The sequence below is a fragment of the Eurypyga helias genome, unplaced genomic scaffold (assembly GCF_000690775.1).
Source record: "Eurypyga helias isolate BGI_N326 unplaced genomic scaffold, ASM69077v1 scaffold15566, whole genome shotgun sequence".
Lineage (NCBI taxonomy): Eukaryota > Metazoa > Chordata > Aves > Eurypygiformes > Eurypygidae > Eurypyga > Eurypyga helias.
Window position 1 is genome coordinate 428 of NW_010258662.1, and position 14,481 is coordinate 14,908.

At 40.2% G+C, this 14,481-nt stretch overlaps 1 protein-coding gene across 1 annotated transcript; it reads left to right on the forward strand.

Moving 5' to 3' along the window:
• Window positions 1-118: 118 nt before the first annotated feature.
• On the forward strand, window positions 119-9,640 carry HAUS6 (HAUS augmin-like complex, subunit 6; the record flags this gene model as incomplete). The annotated part of the gene is made up of 11 exons (XM_010154432.1): window positions 119-170; window positions 361-528; window positions 1,227-1,411; window positions 2,017-2,143; window positions 2,757-2,844; window positions 3,415-3,535; window positions 4,918-4,980; window positions 5,602-5,788; window positions 6,645-6,780; window positions 7,152-8,162; window positions 9,588-9,640. Coding segments are annotated over 11 exons (2,191 nt in total), but the record flags the coding sequence as incomplete, so codon positions are not given.
• Between the last annotated feature and the right edge of the window lie 4,841 nt (window positions 9,641-14,481).

A 14,481-nucleotide genomic window follows, 5' to 3' on the forward strand; every position in this document is an offset into this window, starting at 1 on the left:
GTTTTTTCGTTGAACCTAAGTTGGCATATATAAAATCAATTTCTGACTCAGTTTTATGGAATATAAACTGTAATTTCATTGTGATCCACTTGAACTTTTGTTTTGCATGTGCATATAGGATGAAAAAAAACGGTCAAAACAAAGAAGGCAAAACTGAGCGAATTCAAAAGGTGAGCATTTCTGCTGTGGCAATGTACTGTATTTCTTATATTTCTGCAACACTTACGTACTGTTATTTTCACTTGCCTACCTGTGATTATGTGAGCAGCCTCCTCATCTGCTTTGATGCTGTTCTGATACTCTGTTATTATAGGTGGCAAACATTTTAACATACAATTTTTGTCCTTCTTGCCTATTAAGGTCCGCAGTATGTGGACACTTATAATAGAAGCGCTTACATCTCTGAAAAAGGAAGTTGTGGATTCTGTACTTGAATGTTGTGTTGATAAGTGCGTTTTAGATGGAACTACTGTGGATTTGCGTGTTCCACAGCCCTTGGTTCACAGAGTTGCAAATGACGTACACCAAGTAAGTGGTTTTTGTCCTTCTTGCTAAACTGTATTTAGCTTTAACCCCCAGTCTTGTGATTAGATACCTTCTAAAAAAAACATACTTTACAGGTGATAAGAGATGGCTGCTCAGGAGAAAATACATCTAATTTGTATGTAAAATTTGGTTATCATTATGCTGCTGTTTTGTACTGGTTATGTTTCAACCATTAACTTTAAGTTCCATAACTGCACTGGTAACTCTGCCTGATTAGTACTTGTTGTTTGTGTGGGTGTGTTTTTTTGGTGTTTTGTTTTTTTTGTGGTGGGGGGTGTGTGTGGTGAGTTTTTTTTTGGTTTTGTTGTTTAAACATAAAAACTAGGTTGACCAGTTTAACTATGGCTTTAACTAATGGGCTTTTGTTTCCACTGTGTAGTATATGGAGCTGTTTAGGCACGCAACAACTTTTGGGTCAGTGCTTAAACAGAATACTAAAGTCATCTTAGTTTGTGTTGGTTTCTGGGCTGCTTTCAGGCAGCTGACTTCAGAAAACAAACATGAGACTTAAATCTAGAGTGGTGGTTGTTTTTTTTTTTTTTTTTTTAAATGAAACAATTGGGAGTTGAGCCAAAATACAAAGCGAGACTTTCTATTCCTGCTTTGACTACAGAAGATGTAACTTTATGATACTGATGCTGTTCACTAATTCGTTTGTTTCTTGCTTGGTCTACTTCAAGCTTTGTACAGGAAATACCTATGAAGATGGAAAACTGAATTTCTTAACCATCATCCAGTTGTTAAATGAAAGCCTGAGGGCACTAAGAGATGAACGTTGTCAGTCGGAATTAAAACAACAATTTCAGGTCATTGAAAATAAGGTTACACTCAGCAATAAAGTACTACAAGAGGCTAAAGCAAAGAGGTAACTGTCTGGAAGTTTTCTCTGGTTCATTGCTATTTAGTCTAAGGATCATGTCATTCTCCCTGGTGTCTTTTCTAAAACAGTATCATTTATAGTGAGAATTATAGTTGGTTTAACCTTTTTCATTTGCCTCTCGGAAACTCACATTTGTCTTGATTTATCTGTATAACATAACTGAGCTTCTTCTCTAGGTTACTTCAGCTTTTTGCCCTTGCTTTGTTTATATTTTAGGCTTTGTTCCTGGGCACAGTTGGCTGATAGGTTTTTCTTTTTCTGTTTTCTTGTTATGTTAATCAGTTCTGGGATTTTAAAACTTTGTCTGAAACAGGCTTAGGGAAAGTTTAAGTGCATCTCATTGTGTGTATGTATTTTAGTGCAGTTCTTCCAGTTCTACTGTGAGATACATTGAGACTACCTAGGACTTGCTTTTTTAGGCTGTGAATTTCAGTTAGTTCTTAATGCACGCACAAATACATGAGTAGGTTGATACATACCCAAAGAGTTTGCAGGATAAGGGGAACACATAATATTCTCCATCTTTATGCAGAATTGATATCTTCACTGACAGATATTTTATGTTGATTTTCCACGCTCCTATTTTACAGGCTAAAAAGAGAGCAACAACATTGTGTGTTGAATGCCTCTATTTCTAGAGAACAGGAAGACTGGGAAGGGAAGTGGAAAAGCTTTCTTGGCCAGTGTCCTTTGAATTTAATCTTAGCTCAAGAACCAGTAAGTAGTGTTCAACTTCTGTGATTCTGGGGAAGGGGTGAAGATGAGAGAGGATGTGTGTCAAAAGCTGGTGTGTCCTACTGCAACACATGCTGTATGTGTAAGGTTGGGGAATCAGATAGCATAGTACAGCAGAAATTGCTTTATGAAATAGTCTTTCTTTTAAGAATCTTTTAAGTATCGAGTATCTTTTAAGTCAAGATACTTTTGACTTAATGACAGCTTGTGTCTTCATTTGAGATGGGGGGTGAAACCATCTTGTCAAGACAGTAGATTGTCAGAAGAGCGAACTGATTGGTTTTGGTTTTGTCTGTGTCCATCCCCCCATGGAAGCTGAGCTTTCCTGTGCTGTCAATCTGAACATCTGATGAGTTCTGCTTTTCCCGTCTAAAGGGATCTTCTTGATAAATAAACAATAACTTCCATTCTGACACCTTTATACAGAGGTCTGAGGTTATAGCCTTGCCTATCTACCCAGCAGAGAGAGGAAAAGTTTCATGTTGATTTAGGCAGCTGTTTTGCAGAAAAGCTGTTGTAAATAATTGTCTGTTAACTGCTGTTCATATGCAGATTTTTTTCAGCCTGCTTGTATAACTTTTTGTTCATTTGAAAGGAGCTTGATATAAGAACTTTGCTGCCCAGTTCTGTTAACCTTGCAGAAGATAATGAGGATAGAGTCTTTCGGCAACACCTGACTTTAGGTGAGTGAACAGGAGAAGCTTCTTTTCCCTCTCCCCCTCTGCCACAGTTGATGAAAGTTACTTGGAGCTGAGTCCTTGCCTTGCTTGGACTGAGGCAGCATTGATTAGAGGGATGAGTTATTTATTACAGAGATATTTACTGACGAATGCAGGTGAAGACTGCAGGGAAAATGTGGGTGGCATTTTGCTCTCTGGTACTGATGTGCCACACATTCGATGCCTATGTGGAGAAGAGTGGCTAATAATGACGTGTCTGGGATTGTAGTATGGAGGAACGTGAAATGTATGATTGGTACTTGTAGGGTAGAAGATAGAATTATGCCTCTCAAATGTGTGCGTTCAGGAACGACACAAATAGGTGCTGGCTGCTCGTGGCATCTGTGGCTGCAGTTGGTACCTGAGCAAAAACATTTTCACTGTCCTACTTGTGTATTAATTTATTTTTCCTGAAGTGTTCGTAAAGTCTATCCTGGTGAATAGTCTGCAGAACTGGTCTGAGTCACTTTTGTCACCTGGGAAGCCAAAACAAAGAATGGAAGCAATAATAAAAGTCTTGACTTGCTTTTCTAGATTTTCGGGACTTTATTAATGAAGAAAGTTGTGAGGAACCTGATAGGGCATTGAGAACTATGATTTCAACACACCACGAGGATGGTGATCAACACCACCAGTCAACACCACCCCTAGGATGGTATGATATGAATGAGAAAAGGATAAAAAAGCAATGGAAAAAATATAAATTTACTTGTTAGAGTGGAATATATTGCATCTCTTGGTCCTTAGTACAGTATTTCAGTAGATCGCTCCTTATGTGTCACATCCTGCTGTTTTAGCAAGACTGTCCTAAAGTAACTGCCCCTTTCTCCAGCTGGTGACTGACTGGTGAGCTGGTTGCTGCTGAATAGGATGTGCAGGTGCCAAGTTGCAAGGTTTTTCTCTCACTTTTTAATCTACATTCTTTCAAGTTATAAGAGGTGGGTGGAGAAAACAGAATTCTGTTTCTCAGGCTGGGCTGAGCTAGGCACAGATGTTCAGAATAGGCTGAGAATGAGAGAACAGACATTCACAGGAACCCTACTTTTGTGCTTTAAAAAACTCACTAAACCCAAACCAAAACAAAAACCCCTGACTCCCAAGCAGAAATACTGTACTAAACCTTCTCAATAAGGCTTTTCTCATTAGTCTTGTAAAATTACTTTGATCTGTAACTTCTCTTACTACAAGTGCAGCAAAGGGTGGAACACAACAGCAGTATTCTAAAAAAGTTTTTTCCCATATGTCCTGTCCTTAATTCAGGAAGGTTTCATGACCTTTTGAATAATAATGTACTTCACAGTATGACTCCTACAGATACTGGAAAGTTGCCTTCTGGAGAAAAAGGGAACTAAAAGCAAGGCTGTCCTATACTTAGATATCAGGAGGTGTAGTTGCATAGAGGCCTCTAAAGTTGTTGAAGGGATTAACAATTACAGCCTGGATTGCTGTCAATGTCTTCCTACAGCATGGATTTTGGCTGCTTCTAGAGAGATAACAGCAAATATTAATGTTTTAAGGTGATTATGTTTTAGAGAGCTATGCAATTAACACGATGCTCAGCAGAAGTGATGAGTCAAGTTTTTAGTAGCCTGGTGATTGTTAAATATCACTAAGTTCCTGTAGGAGCAGACCTGTGGATGCCAGAGGTGATTCAGAGGAAGAATGTCTAGGGAATAAGTCTGCAGAAGACTTTCCAGTTGTCTTTGATTGTGGCATACCAAAGACTTGTTTAGAAAATGTATTATAAAATCCCTTCTTTAGCTGTTTGGTAGTCAAGGGAAAAGTTTCGTAATTTTTTATTAATGATGGGAGGCTGATACACAATGAGGGCTAAATCTGCCTTAATTGTCACATGCTCTCCCTAGAGTAAAATTGCCTTCTGATGACCGGGACGAATTGAGGGAAATCGTAACGGACAGATACGGGGCACACAATATGTAGTGGCTTTATGCTAAGACTTGCATGGTACTTGTTTAAGTTGTCTCTAAAACCTCATTTTTTTCCTCCCCCCTTCCATCCTTCCACTTACATCCCCAGTCCGACTTCAGTGCCTCTGGCGTTGTCAGAAGAACCTGAAGACAGAGACATGTCCATGGAAGAGGTAGTAATTTCCTACCTGTCAAAGAAGTTAAACTTAGGATATTATTTGCTTTTTACACTGGTTGAGGCCTAGACCTAGTATCTGGGGTGGGCGGTGTTGGGTAGGAGGGCTGTGGTAGCTTGTTTGTTTGGTTTTGGGTGGGTGTGTTGTTTTTCTTTTTTTCAGTAGTATTTTTAAACATCTGAATCAGTTCTATGACACTGCAGACGCTAACTGCCAGGGACTTCATTAAGCTTTAGGAAAGGAGAGTGGGCAGTCTTTTTGGCGTGAGCAGTGGTCAGCCTTCGATGTTTCGTTAAGTTGTGTGTGAACATAAGGGGTATAATGTTCCTAAGAGCAACCTGGATGTACAGTTGTCCGTTGCACAGTTGTTTGCTGCAGTGCATTGCACGTGAGTCACCTGTGCTGTGTGCAACGCCCTATCCTAGCCACTACTTAACGTCCAACTTTAAATACGAATTGTAAAAATGCTGAGTGCTTGGTTTAAGACCGAAGTGGTTTTATGGACTAGAGACTAAGGCCATTGCTGCTCAGAATTTGTACAGCATTTTCTTCATGCTGATTTTCTGACACTTGACTTGTGATCTTGAAACTTGTAATAATTCTTGTGTATTCCTTTGAAACTTGCCTATTGAAACTTGCAAGGAAAAAGAAAAGTCTCTGCCTTCAGAGATCTTGAAAAATAGAAAGGACCAGCCCACAGTTTCAGAAATGTGCGAGAATTCAGGTGATGATGTTACCCAGGCAGAGTCTCCTGACAAAGAAGACAACCTTCTAAAGAAAGCTCAAGATGATCTGGCAGAAGAGGTTAGGAAAAGTTGTCTTTAAACTTCTTGTTTGTTTTGTTTGTAAATGGTCAGGATGTTCAGAGAACAAATTACTAATTATATTATAAAATGCCTCTTGTAATCCACATACGTCAAAAAGTACTTTTTTCTGCTGGATAGTAATCGTGTCACTAAGTTTTGGAGGTGTTAATACACCCTGAAAGCATGGAGTTTGTGCAGGTGTCATGAATCTTGAAGTGAATAGCACTTTTGGTAGAATTATAGTATGATTTTTAACACCTCTCATACAGTAATCTACAGACCACTGCATATATTAAGAATTCAACAGACATTCTGGTTTCTGAAGTTACACAGGTTAAATATTTAACAGAGGCTTAGGAATTTTAAGCAGGAATTGGACTATTTCCTCTTAAGTATCTTAAATAAGATTTAAATGAGGAATCCCTTCTCAAGAGTTACTGTAAAATGTGCCTCAGCTTGATTTGGAAAGTAATTTGCATCTTGCACTGGAATGGTACAGGTATTTTGCATCTGCTTGTCTTCATGTTTTCCTAACATAAATACATCACTAGCCTTTGTGCTGATGCAGTTCTCAACTAGGGTCTTAAATATGTTCCATCCAAGCATGTTTTCTTATTTTAAAGATGGAGTCATAGATGATGAGGGAACTTAGGGGACTGAAATGAGATGTGAATTCTCTCTTTATTTTGTGTCTGTAAGACACTGTGTGTTCACTGTGAGCCTAAGTAGTAAATGAGAGGAGTACAGACTCTTTGGATTATTTGGAGAATGGGATTTATTTTGAGCCATAACTGGCAGAAATAGAGGTTATAATTTTGCTTTCTCAGAATTTGACCTTCTCTAACATCCTACAGGTTGCAAAAGCAGTGATGTCCGAGTCGCCTCAGCGTGGTGAAGGAGAAGGAATGGCATTAATAGATCTCATGATGTCACTGGCTTCTAACCCATTTTTAACAAGGAAACAAATTCCCCGAACTCCAGAAAATCTGCGTAAGTCTAAAACTCTCTGGTCTTATCATATGGATTAGGAATATGGTTAGTTCTTTGACATTGTACGCATCACACAAGAAGAAAATGATAATTATTTCCGTGAAGCTGCAGGTTTCCTCATGGCTTACTCTGTAACACAACATAGTAGGCCTAGTAAGATGTGAATACTGTGAATTTGATTTAGCATTTTTTGTTGTTGTTGTTTTCTTCCTGTGTAGAATCCCCTTTGAGAAATAAAACTAAGCATAAACAATATAAACCAGCTATATATCTTCCTTCCTTGTTTGCTTATGTTACTGAAGGGACAGAAGAAAACAGGTTGATTGAGAGTATGAAAGTACTAAAATTTTGCATCGTTTTTTTGCATTTAGTTACTGAAATTAGAAGCTCATGGAGAAGAGCTATTCAGACTGAGGGCTCATCAGACGTAGAGCTGACCTCAACCGAAGCAGTGACAGAAGAAGCTCGAGTTGATGGTAGACCTATAATGCAGAAAGTGTCAGATTCTAGATTCTGTACCACTGCATCTTCTGTACCTGACCCTGATTCTTTGTTGTCAGATGCAAAGTCCCAATTAAATATTACAGAACTGAGACCTTGGAAGCATATGACAGGAAGTCAGATCGTTGGAGCTTCAATTCTGGAAACATTTGGAATCCGAGAGGGTGAAAGAACTGAAGAACAGGAATTAGCATGTATTGCTTTGGACAAATGTATTGTAGAAGATTCAGAGGAACAAGATTGTCAGTGTGTAACAAAGAGAATGAAAGCACCAGATACTTACTTGGAAAACAATAGAACCAAGGTTTTTCCTTCAGACCATTTTCGGTGTTCCTTAATGGGTGGGACGTTGCACTGTGGTGTATCTTCATTGCTAAGCTCTATCAGTCATGATGCTGCCTCTCTGAGGATAATGGATGAGACCCTTCCAGAAGAACCTGATAATGTAGATCCCAACAAATCTGAAAGCTCAGAGTCTTATTTTGATATAATAGACATGTCACATGTTGCAGATGGTTTGAAAAATAAGGGGGATATTCAAAAGTTAAAGCTTTGTCGACAGTCCATGTTGCACACACCTGAAGTGCTGGAAAAGACTACATCAAGAAGTGAAGAGGAGCTGCATCAAACACATAGTGGAGGTGAATATGTCAGTTGTAGGTCAGACCTAAGTTTTTCACCACAAAAAAGAGAGAGAGAGAGATTGTGCAGTCCTCTGGAACACTTCCGCTTGGATGAAGAATTTACCAGGACACCAACACCAGTATCTCTTAATGAAAAAAAAGTTTCGCTGACATCTTTGCTGGTATCCTGTCAACATCTGGATGAAATGGCATCAGCAGTACATGAAATACCATTAGACTTACTACATAAATTACAGGGTAAGAGTCAGTGTACTTTAGCAATGAGATTTTATCCATTCTGCCACTAGGTATGCTATCACAAATGACCTACTCTGAATTACTCTGAATAGCTGAACCCTGCTGAGAAGTATATGGAGATGGATTCTTTGTATGCTTATTCCTTACGGAATAATGTGGTTTAATCCCAGCCAGCAGTTAGGTACCACACAGCCGATCGCTCACCTCTCCCTCCTCCAGTGGAGGAGTAGAATCAGAGGAAAAAATAAGGAACCTGGTGGGTTAAAATAATTTAATAATTGAAAGTCAGTGAAATAAAATAATGATAAAAATAATACAAACAATACTAATATGTAATAAAAATAATGGAAAAGGAAACCACTCACACATCCACACGCCATCTGCTGACTGACGAGAGCCAGAGGCGGGAGAAGAGTGAGATTCCCCTTGGCCCAACCCCCAATTTACATACTGAGCGTGACGTTTTGTGGTATTAAGTGTCCCTTTGGTTGGTTTGCATCAGCTGTCTGGGCTGCGTCTCCTCCCAGCTTCTGGTAGAGAAGAAGCTGGAACACAGGTGCAGTGTCAGAAACTGATTAAAAATAAATTCTTGAGTTGACACAGCACAACTGAAAATGTTGGGATGCTGTCAGTATTCTCCGCACAGCCAAAACAGCCTCATACTAGCTACTGTGAAGAAAACTCCCAATCAAAACTTGCACAAAGATGGGATGTAAAAGCAAAGGAAACGTGCTTTCTTTAGTTGTGTCAGTGTCTTGTGCATCTGATTTTTCTGAGGTAATCTGCAGGTATTTAAAAAAAAAAAAAGGCTTAAGGTGCATTAGCAATGGACTGATCTGAGGTTAAACTTTGAGAATTCACGAAGTTAATTTGGAATAGTTTTTTACTCTGAACAAATTTGGCTCTTTAGGAATGTGTTGTAGGTAACTGGAACTCTTAAAAGGTCAGTCAGGTGTTCATAGTCTGTAATATTTCATAATAAAAAGTGCATGAATAAAGTATCCTGCGTTCTAGCCTGCCTCCCCCCTCACCTCGCTTCCAACAGAAGTGCCAGCTTTGCTTAACTAGTACTGCAGTGTTTAGTTACGTGTGAGGTTGGTTTTTGAAATGCGTTAGTAAGAATGTGACAGTAATGGCTACTCAGAAGACTTTCACCAAAGCATGTGGTATTTAATGGAGTATTAGGAGTTAACACGAGCTAGTATCCAGGAGTAGTGAGATTTTGTGCAAAGACTTGGCTGCAATTTAGCTTTTGCTTAAAACTGTGGCTGTACTGATAGCAGATGATTATCTTTACTTGGAACAGTTACCAAAATTAGAAGTAGCATTTCATACGTGCTTTTTTAATATATGCCCAACACTTCTGGAGCAGTATTTCTATCAACTGAATTACAGAGTGCTAACTAATACACTTTTTTTTTCCAGATGAAGAGCAGTTGAATGAGAAGGCGGGCACAGAGGAACCATCATCAGGATAGAATTTGTAAAGCAGAAGTATAACCATAGTAACACAATTATGGTTTATTTAAGCCTGTAGCATCTGCTCCAAGCACTGCCTAGATGGAGAAGTTGCCCTCCTTTCTGTTTTTTGTTGAGACTGTTCCAGTCTCCTTGTTTGAGTGTCAATTTCTGCTCTATTTCTTCCTGTTTCGTGTCATCCGTAGCAGCATTCTAGGTACAGGCAGCCCATCATTTATGTACAGAACTATATATTCCTTCTGAAGTGTGTCTTTAAAAAATAGCAGGTGTTGAGTTGGTGGCATAATTTAAGAAAATGGAAAAATGAAGTCTCTCGTGAGACATAGTGAAATCTTTGGTGTCTCTATCTTGCCCCTAATTTCCACCCTCAGATTTTACTTGGTGCCCTACATTAATTGGATTTTTCCTCTTAATGAAACTTCTGGTTGATATTGCCGTCAGATCTGTGTGTTGGTAGAGGGTGCTTCTTTTATATAAACTTCTGCTGATGTGCCTCTAGATATGTTACTGAATAAATGTTTTACACTAAAGTTGTAAAAAAGTCACTTGTAGTGTTAATGACACTTTAATACATTTAGGACCTTGTGTGAACACAAAAGTTGAGATTCCAGCAGGCAAACTTCTCATTGTAGAAGTACTGACTCATAACCCGAAGTGTTTACTTCGCCGTGCATACAAACTCTAAGGTTTATTTTCTGTTCTGGTATATCTTTCTCCTCCTGCCTTCTAAAACTGGTTGCAAATAGGTTTTAAGAAGAATCTCAACCTCTGACATCTTCATTTTAAAGCGGAATTTGACAGGCTTTATGAAAAGAGACTTTTGTGGCTGGTTGTGGAAGCTGTAGTGTGGCTGCTAACACGTTAACAGCGAAGAGGGAAGGGCTTCTTCAGTAGCCCATTTACGTGTTGATCTAATGGTCAGGCAGCTGGGTCTGGCCTTAGCAATTGCTTGTATAGAATCACAGGATGGTTTGGGTTGGAAGGGACCTTAAAGATCATCTAGTTCCAACCCCACTGCCATGGAACAGGCCCAGCCCATGTTCCTTGCACACGTGGATTCTAGAGCTTGGTGCTGATGACTTCACAGAGGCTTGTTGCCTTGGTAATGTCCTGGTCATCCACGCCCTGTTGGAAGGGGCTTGAAAGCTTCTGCTGGACAGACCTGGTCCATAACTGCTTTGCTTAGCAAACATGTCTCCTATGTTGCTTGCGCCTTTGTGTGTAGGATCACCATCCTTGAAGTGCCTTTGTCAGCTGTGCTCCTGTGGGTATGTAAGAGACTGGGGGAGGGAGCTTGGAGTAACTGATACTTAGCTAGCAGGCCGTGCTGTTAGTCGCTGCTCTAAGTTGCATATGAAAAATTAAATGTATCTTAGAGTATTTTTTAAAGCTTTAAAACAAGAAGTATTTACCCCCCATTCTGCCTATTGTATAGCAGTAAGCAAATGGCAGGAAGGCTTCCCGTTTTTCTTACGAAGGTGGATTGCATCTCTTAAGAGGAGAGCTTTCCACTTTTTGACCACAAACATGCTCTTGAACGGGTTTTACTGGCTTTGAGTTTATGTTTTAATGTAATACGAAGTGATGCATCCACTGTAAACATGCTAATTTTGGGAAAGATACAGGGGTAGAGCTTTACAAATGGAAGAGAACTGAAAATACCAGGATTCATGAATGGTTTTGTTACTGTCAGTCTTGTGGGTGTACGCAGACCTTTCAAGAAAGCAGTGATTAGCTTTAGGTCCTTTGGCATAATCTCCATTCTCCCACATTTGCAGATCAAATATAAAATTATCATGGAGGGTGGGGGAAGGGGGGAAAGTGATTAATTCAGACTATATGCCTTCATTTTTTTAAAGCTACTAAATCATTGTGAAGCAAGCTTGAAAGTACAGAATTATCACAGAGTTTTTATATTGGTCTGGCATGCACTGTTGCTCGTAATGTGTAAGAAGCACATGTACTCAAACCAACAGTGTTGGTACTGAGCAGATTATATAAACTGTCTTTTTGAGTACTTTTATCAAACTTGTATTTGTGAGGTACTAGTGCATCTGTGCCTTCCATTCCTCATTCCGTATTTATCTTTTTATTCTTTTATTAATCAGTATATGTATTTGACCTTTGGGAAGTGTGTTCCAGAGAGAAGTCAGGGTTCTAAACATGAAGTATTGATATCTGAATTGAGAAGGATAACTCTGGTTCTAATCAAGTAATGTACTGTCTTTGAGGCTTGCAGTAACATTTCAGATGCTAGATGAGCTAGTTCAATCTGAGGATGTGGATAATACCTTGATTATGGCCTGTCTTAAGGAAAATAGAACTGGATTTTGGGTTGCTACTACATTGACAGGATTTCTGGATTAAGAAATGATAGCTAAGAATTTTGAGTTTCCTATGAAGACCTGGCCTCAGATTCCAAGTGACATATATATAAAAATAGAAATGGTATACTTGTGTACATTAGGGATCTGTACTGCTTGCAGATAAGTGCAGCACTGTGTTTTTGTGCTTATAATTGTGTTACACATCAGAAGTTAGGGCCAGAAAGCCAGACTGGTTGAACAGAAGGCTTTGGCTGGAACTCCAAAAAGAAGAGTTTACAAGCTCTGGAAGAAGCAGTAGGCAATTTGGGAAGACTACAAGGATGTTGTGAGGTTTTGCAGGGAGAAAATTAGATGGGCCTAAGCCCAACTAGCACTTAATCTGGCCTCTGCTGTAAAAAAGCAATTAAAGATGTTTATAAAATAAATTAACAACAAGGAGGGCTAAGGAGAATCTCTATCCTTTATTGGATGCTGAGGGAGACATAGTGACAGAGGAAGAGGATGAGGTACTTAATGCCTTCTTTGCCTCAGTCTTTAATTGTAAAACCAATTGTTCTCTGGGCACCCAGCCCCCTGAGCTAGAAAACAGGGAAGGGGGGGCAGAATGAAGCCCCCACAATCCAAGGGAAAATCAGTGACCTGCTACACCCCTGACACACACGGGTCTGTGGGCTGACACACACGGGTCTGTGGGTCTGGATGGCATCCAGCCAAGGGTACTGAGGGAGCTGGCAGAAGTGCTCACCATGCCACTTGCCATCATCTGTCAGCAGCCCTGCTGCTGGGGAGGTCTTAGTTGACTCCAGGTTAGCAAATATGGCACTTACCTGCAAGAAGGGCTGGAAGGAGGCTTTGGAGACTTATAGGCCTGTCAGTCTGACCTCGGTAATAATGGAGCAGATCATCCTGAGTACACAGCACATACAGGACATCCAGGTGATCAGGCCCAGTCAGTATGGGTTTGTGAAAGGCAGGTCCTGCTTGACCAGCTTGAGCTCCTGTGACAAGGTGACCTGCTTAGTGGATGAGGGAAAGGCTGTGGATAGTGTCTAGGTAGGCTCTAGTAAAGCCTTTGACACTGTTTCCCACAACTATGATTTTAAAGGTCCTTTCCAACCTAAATGATCCTATGATTTGTGTGTTCTGTAATGTCTGCGGTGGTGTGGATTGAGAAATCTTTTTTTTTTTCTTACCAGCTGGGAGAGGCAGAAGTAGAGATTATGAAATACATATTTTTTAAAATTAAGATGACCTGTCACAGCGTTGAGATGTTGGTAGAACAGCTAGGTCAAAAGTGTCTTTCCCCTAATACACTACACCCACATGTGACCAGGCCACTGAGGTATGGGTCCCATGTGAGTGCTACTAATTTTCTGGTGGTAGCAGGATGTGCAGTGCTCAGTACTTCTCCGTATGGATGTTAAGTGCCACTTACGGGTGTGTCTACATATATGGAGAGATACAGAAATAATGTGTCATTCCTTATGGGGCAAATTCACACTCAAGTTTCTTTCACTCATGGTTGGTGTGTGTGTGTGTACCGTGAAGGGGGAGATTTGTTGTTGTACCCAGAGTGAGATTAAGACACAAATGAGGTCAGATGCCGCTAACAAAGGATTTTATTTTTGTTGTAAGAAAGTAGCAATAGGAGAGAGAGAAAATAGAAAAGGGGGAAAATTTAGCAAGCGGTTGGGATAGAATTGCAAGAGATAGTCACCACCATGGATCCAGAGGTGTCCCGTTGGTCCCTAGTCTTCGGTGGGGAGGGTCCCTCATCGCTGTTTGGTTTCACGTTTTTTTTATAGGAGATTTTTTTTGCTGACTCTTGCCTCCTGCGCACTCTTTCAGCAGCTGATCTCATGGGGTGCACAGGACCCCTACGTCACCACTTGGATGCTTTGGCAGGCTTGGGCATCCTCTGTGTCTGGACCCTCCCATGAAGCGATGTCATTTTTCTTTGTCCTTGCTCCGAACTGGCCTCCAGAGGCTATTTGCATCTGTTGGCAGGCCATTTGGCCCTTATCTGTTCAGGCCCGCAGGCAGTCCCTGCTGCCAAGCCAACAGGAAGTTTCACAATTTTGTCAGCAAGCTTTGAGACAACTCAAGATAAGGTCTCTCACAGTGTGAGATGGTGGGTGGAAGCATGAGGGTAAGGATTCCAGTGTATTGGGGTAACAGTGCAAACGGGCTTTCTGTAGTAGCAGCTGTACAGTGAGAAGGTGTTTAGATAACTGTTTGGTTTATGGCCATGTTCTCATTTCCTTTCTCATACTTGGTGTGGATCTACTGACCAAAATCTCTTTAAATGTGTGAGGGCAAGAGCAACTGAAAACAAGGATTCCTTTCTTTCTTGCTCCTGCATCTTGTGCAAAACCCATTTCTGCACAAGGAAGTAACATTGAACATTTATTAATTCTAAAACTAGTTTTGGTGGGAGTTAGTAAGATTATTTTGGCTAAGAACTTGTCTGTCAGAATGGCCCATCTTCAGTGATAGAGGAGCTGACGAGGAGA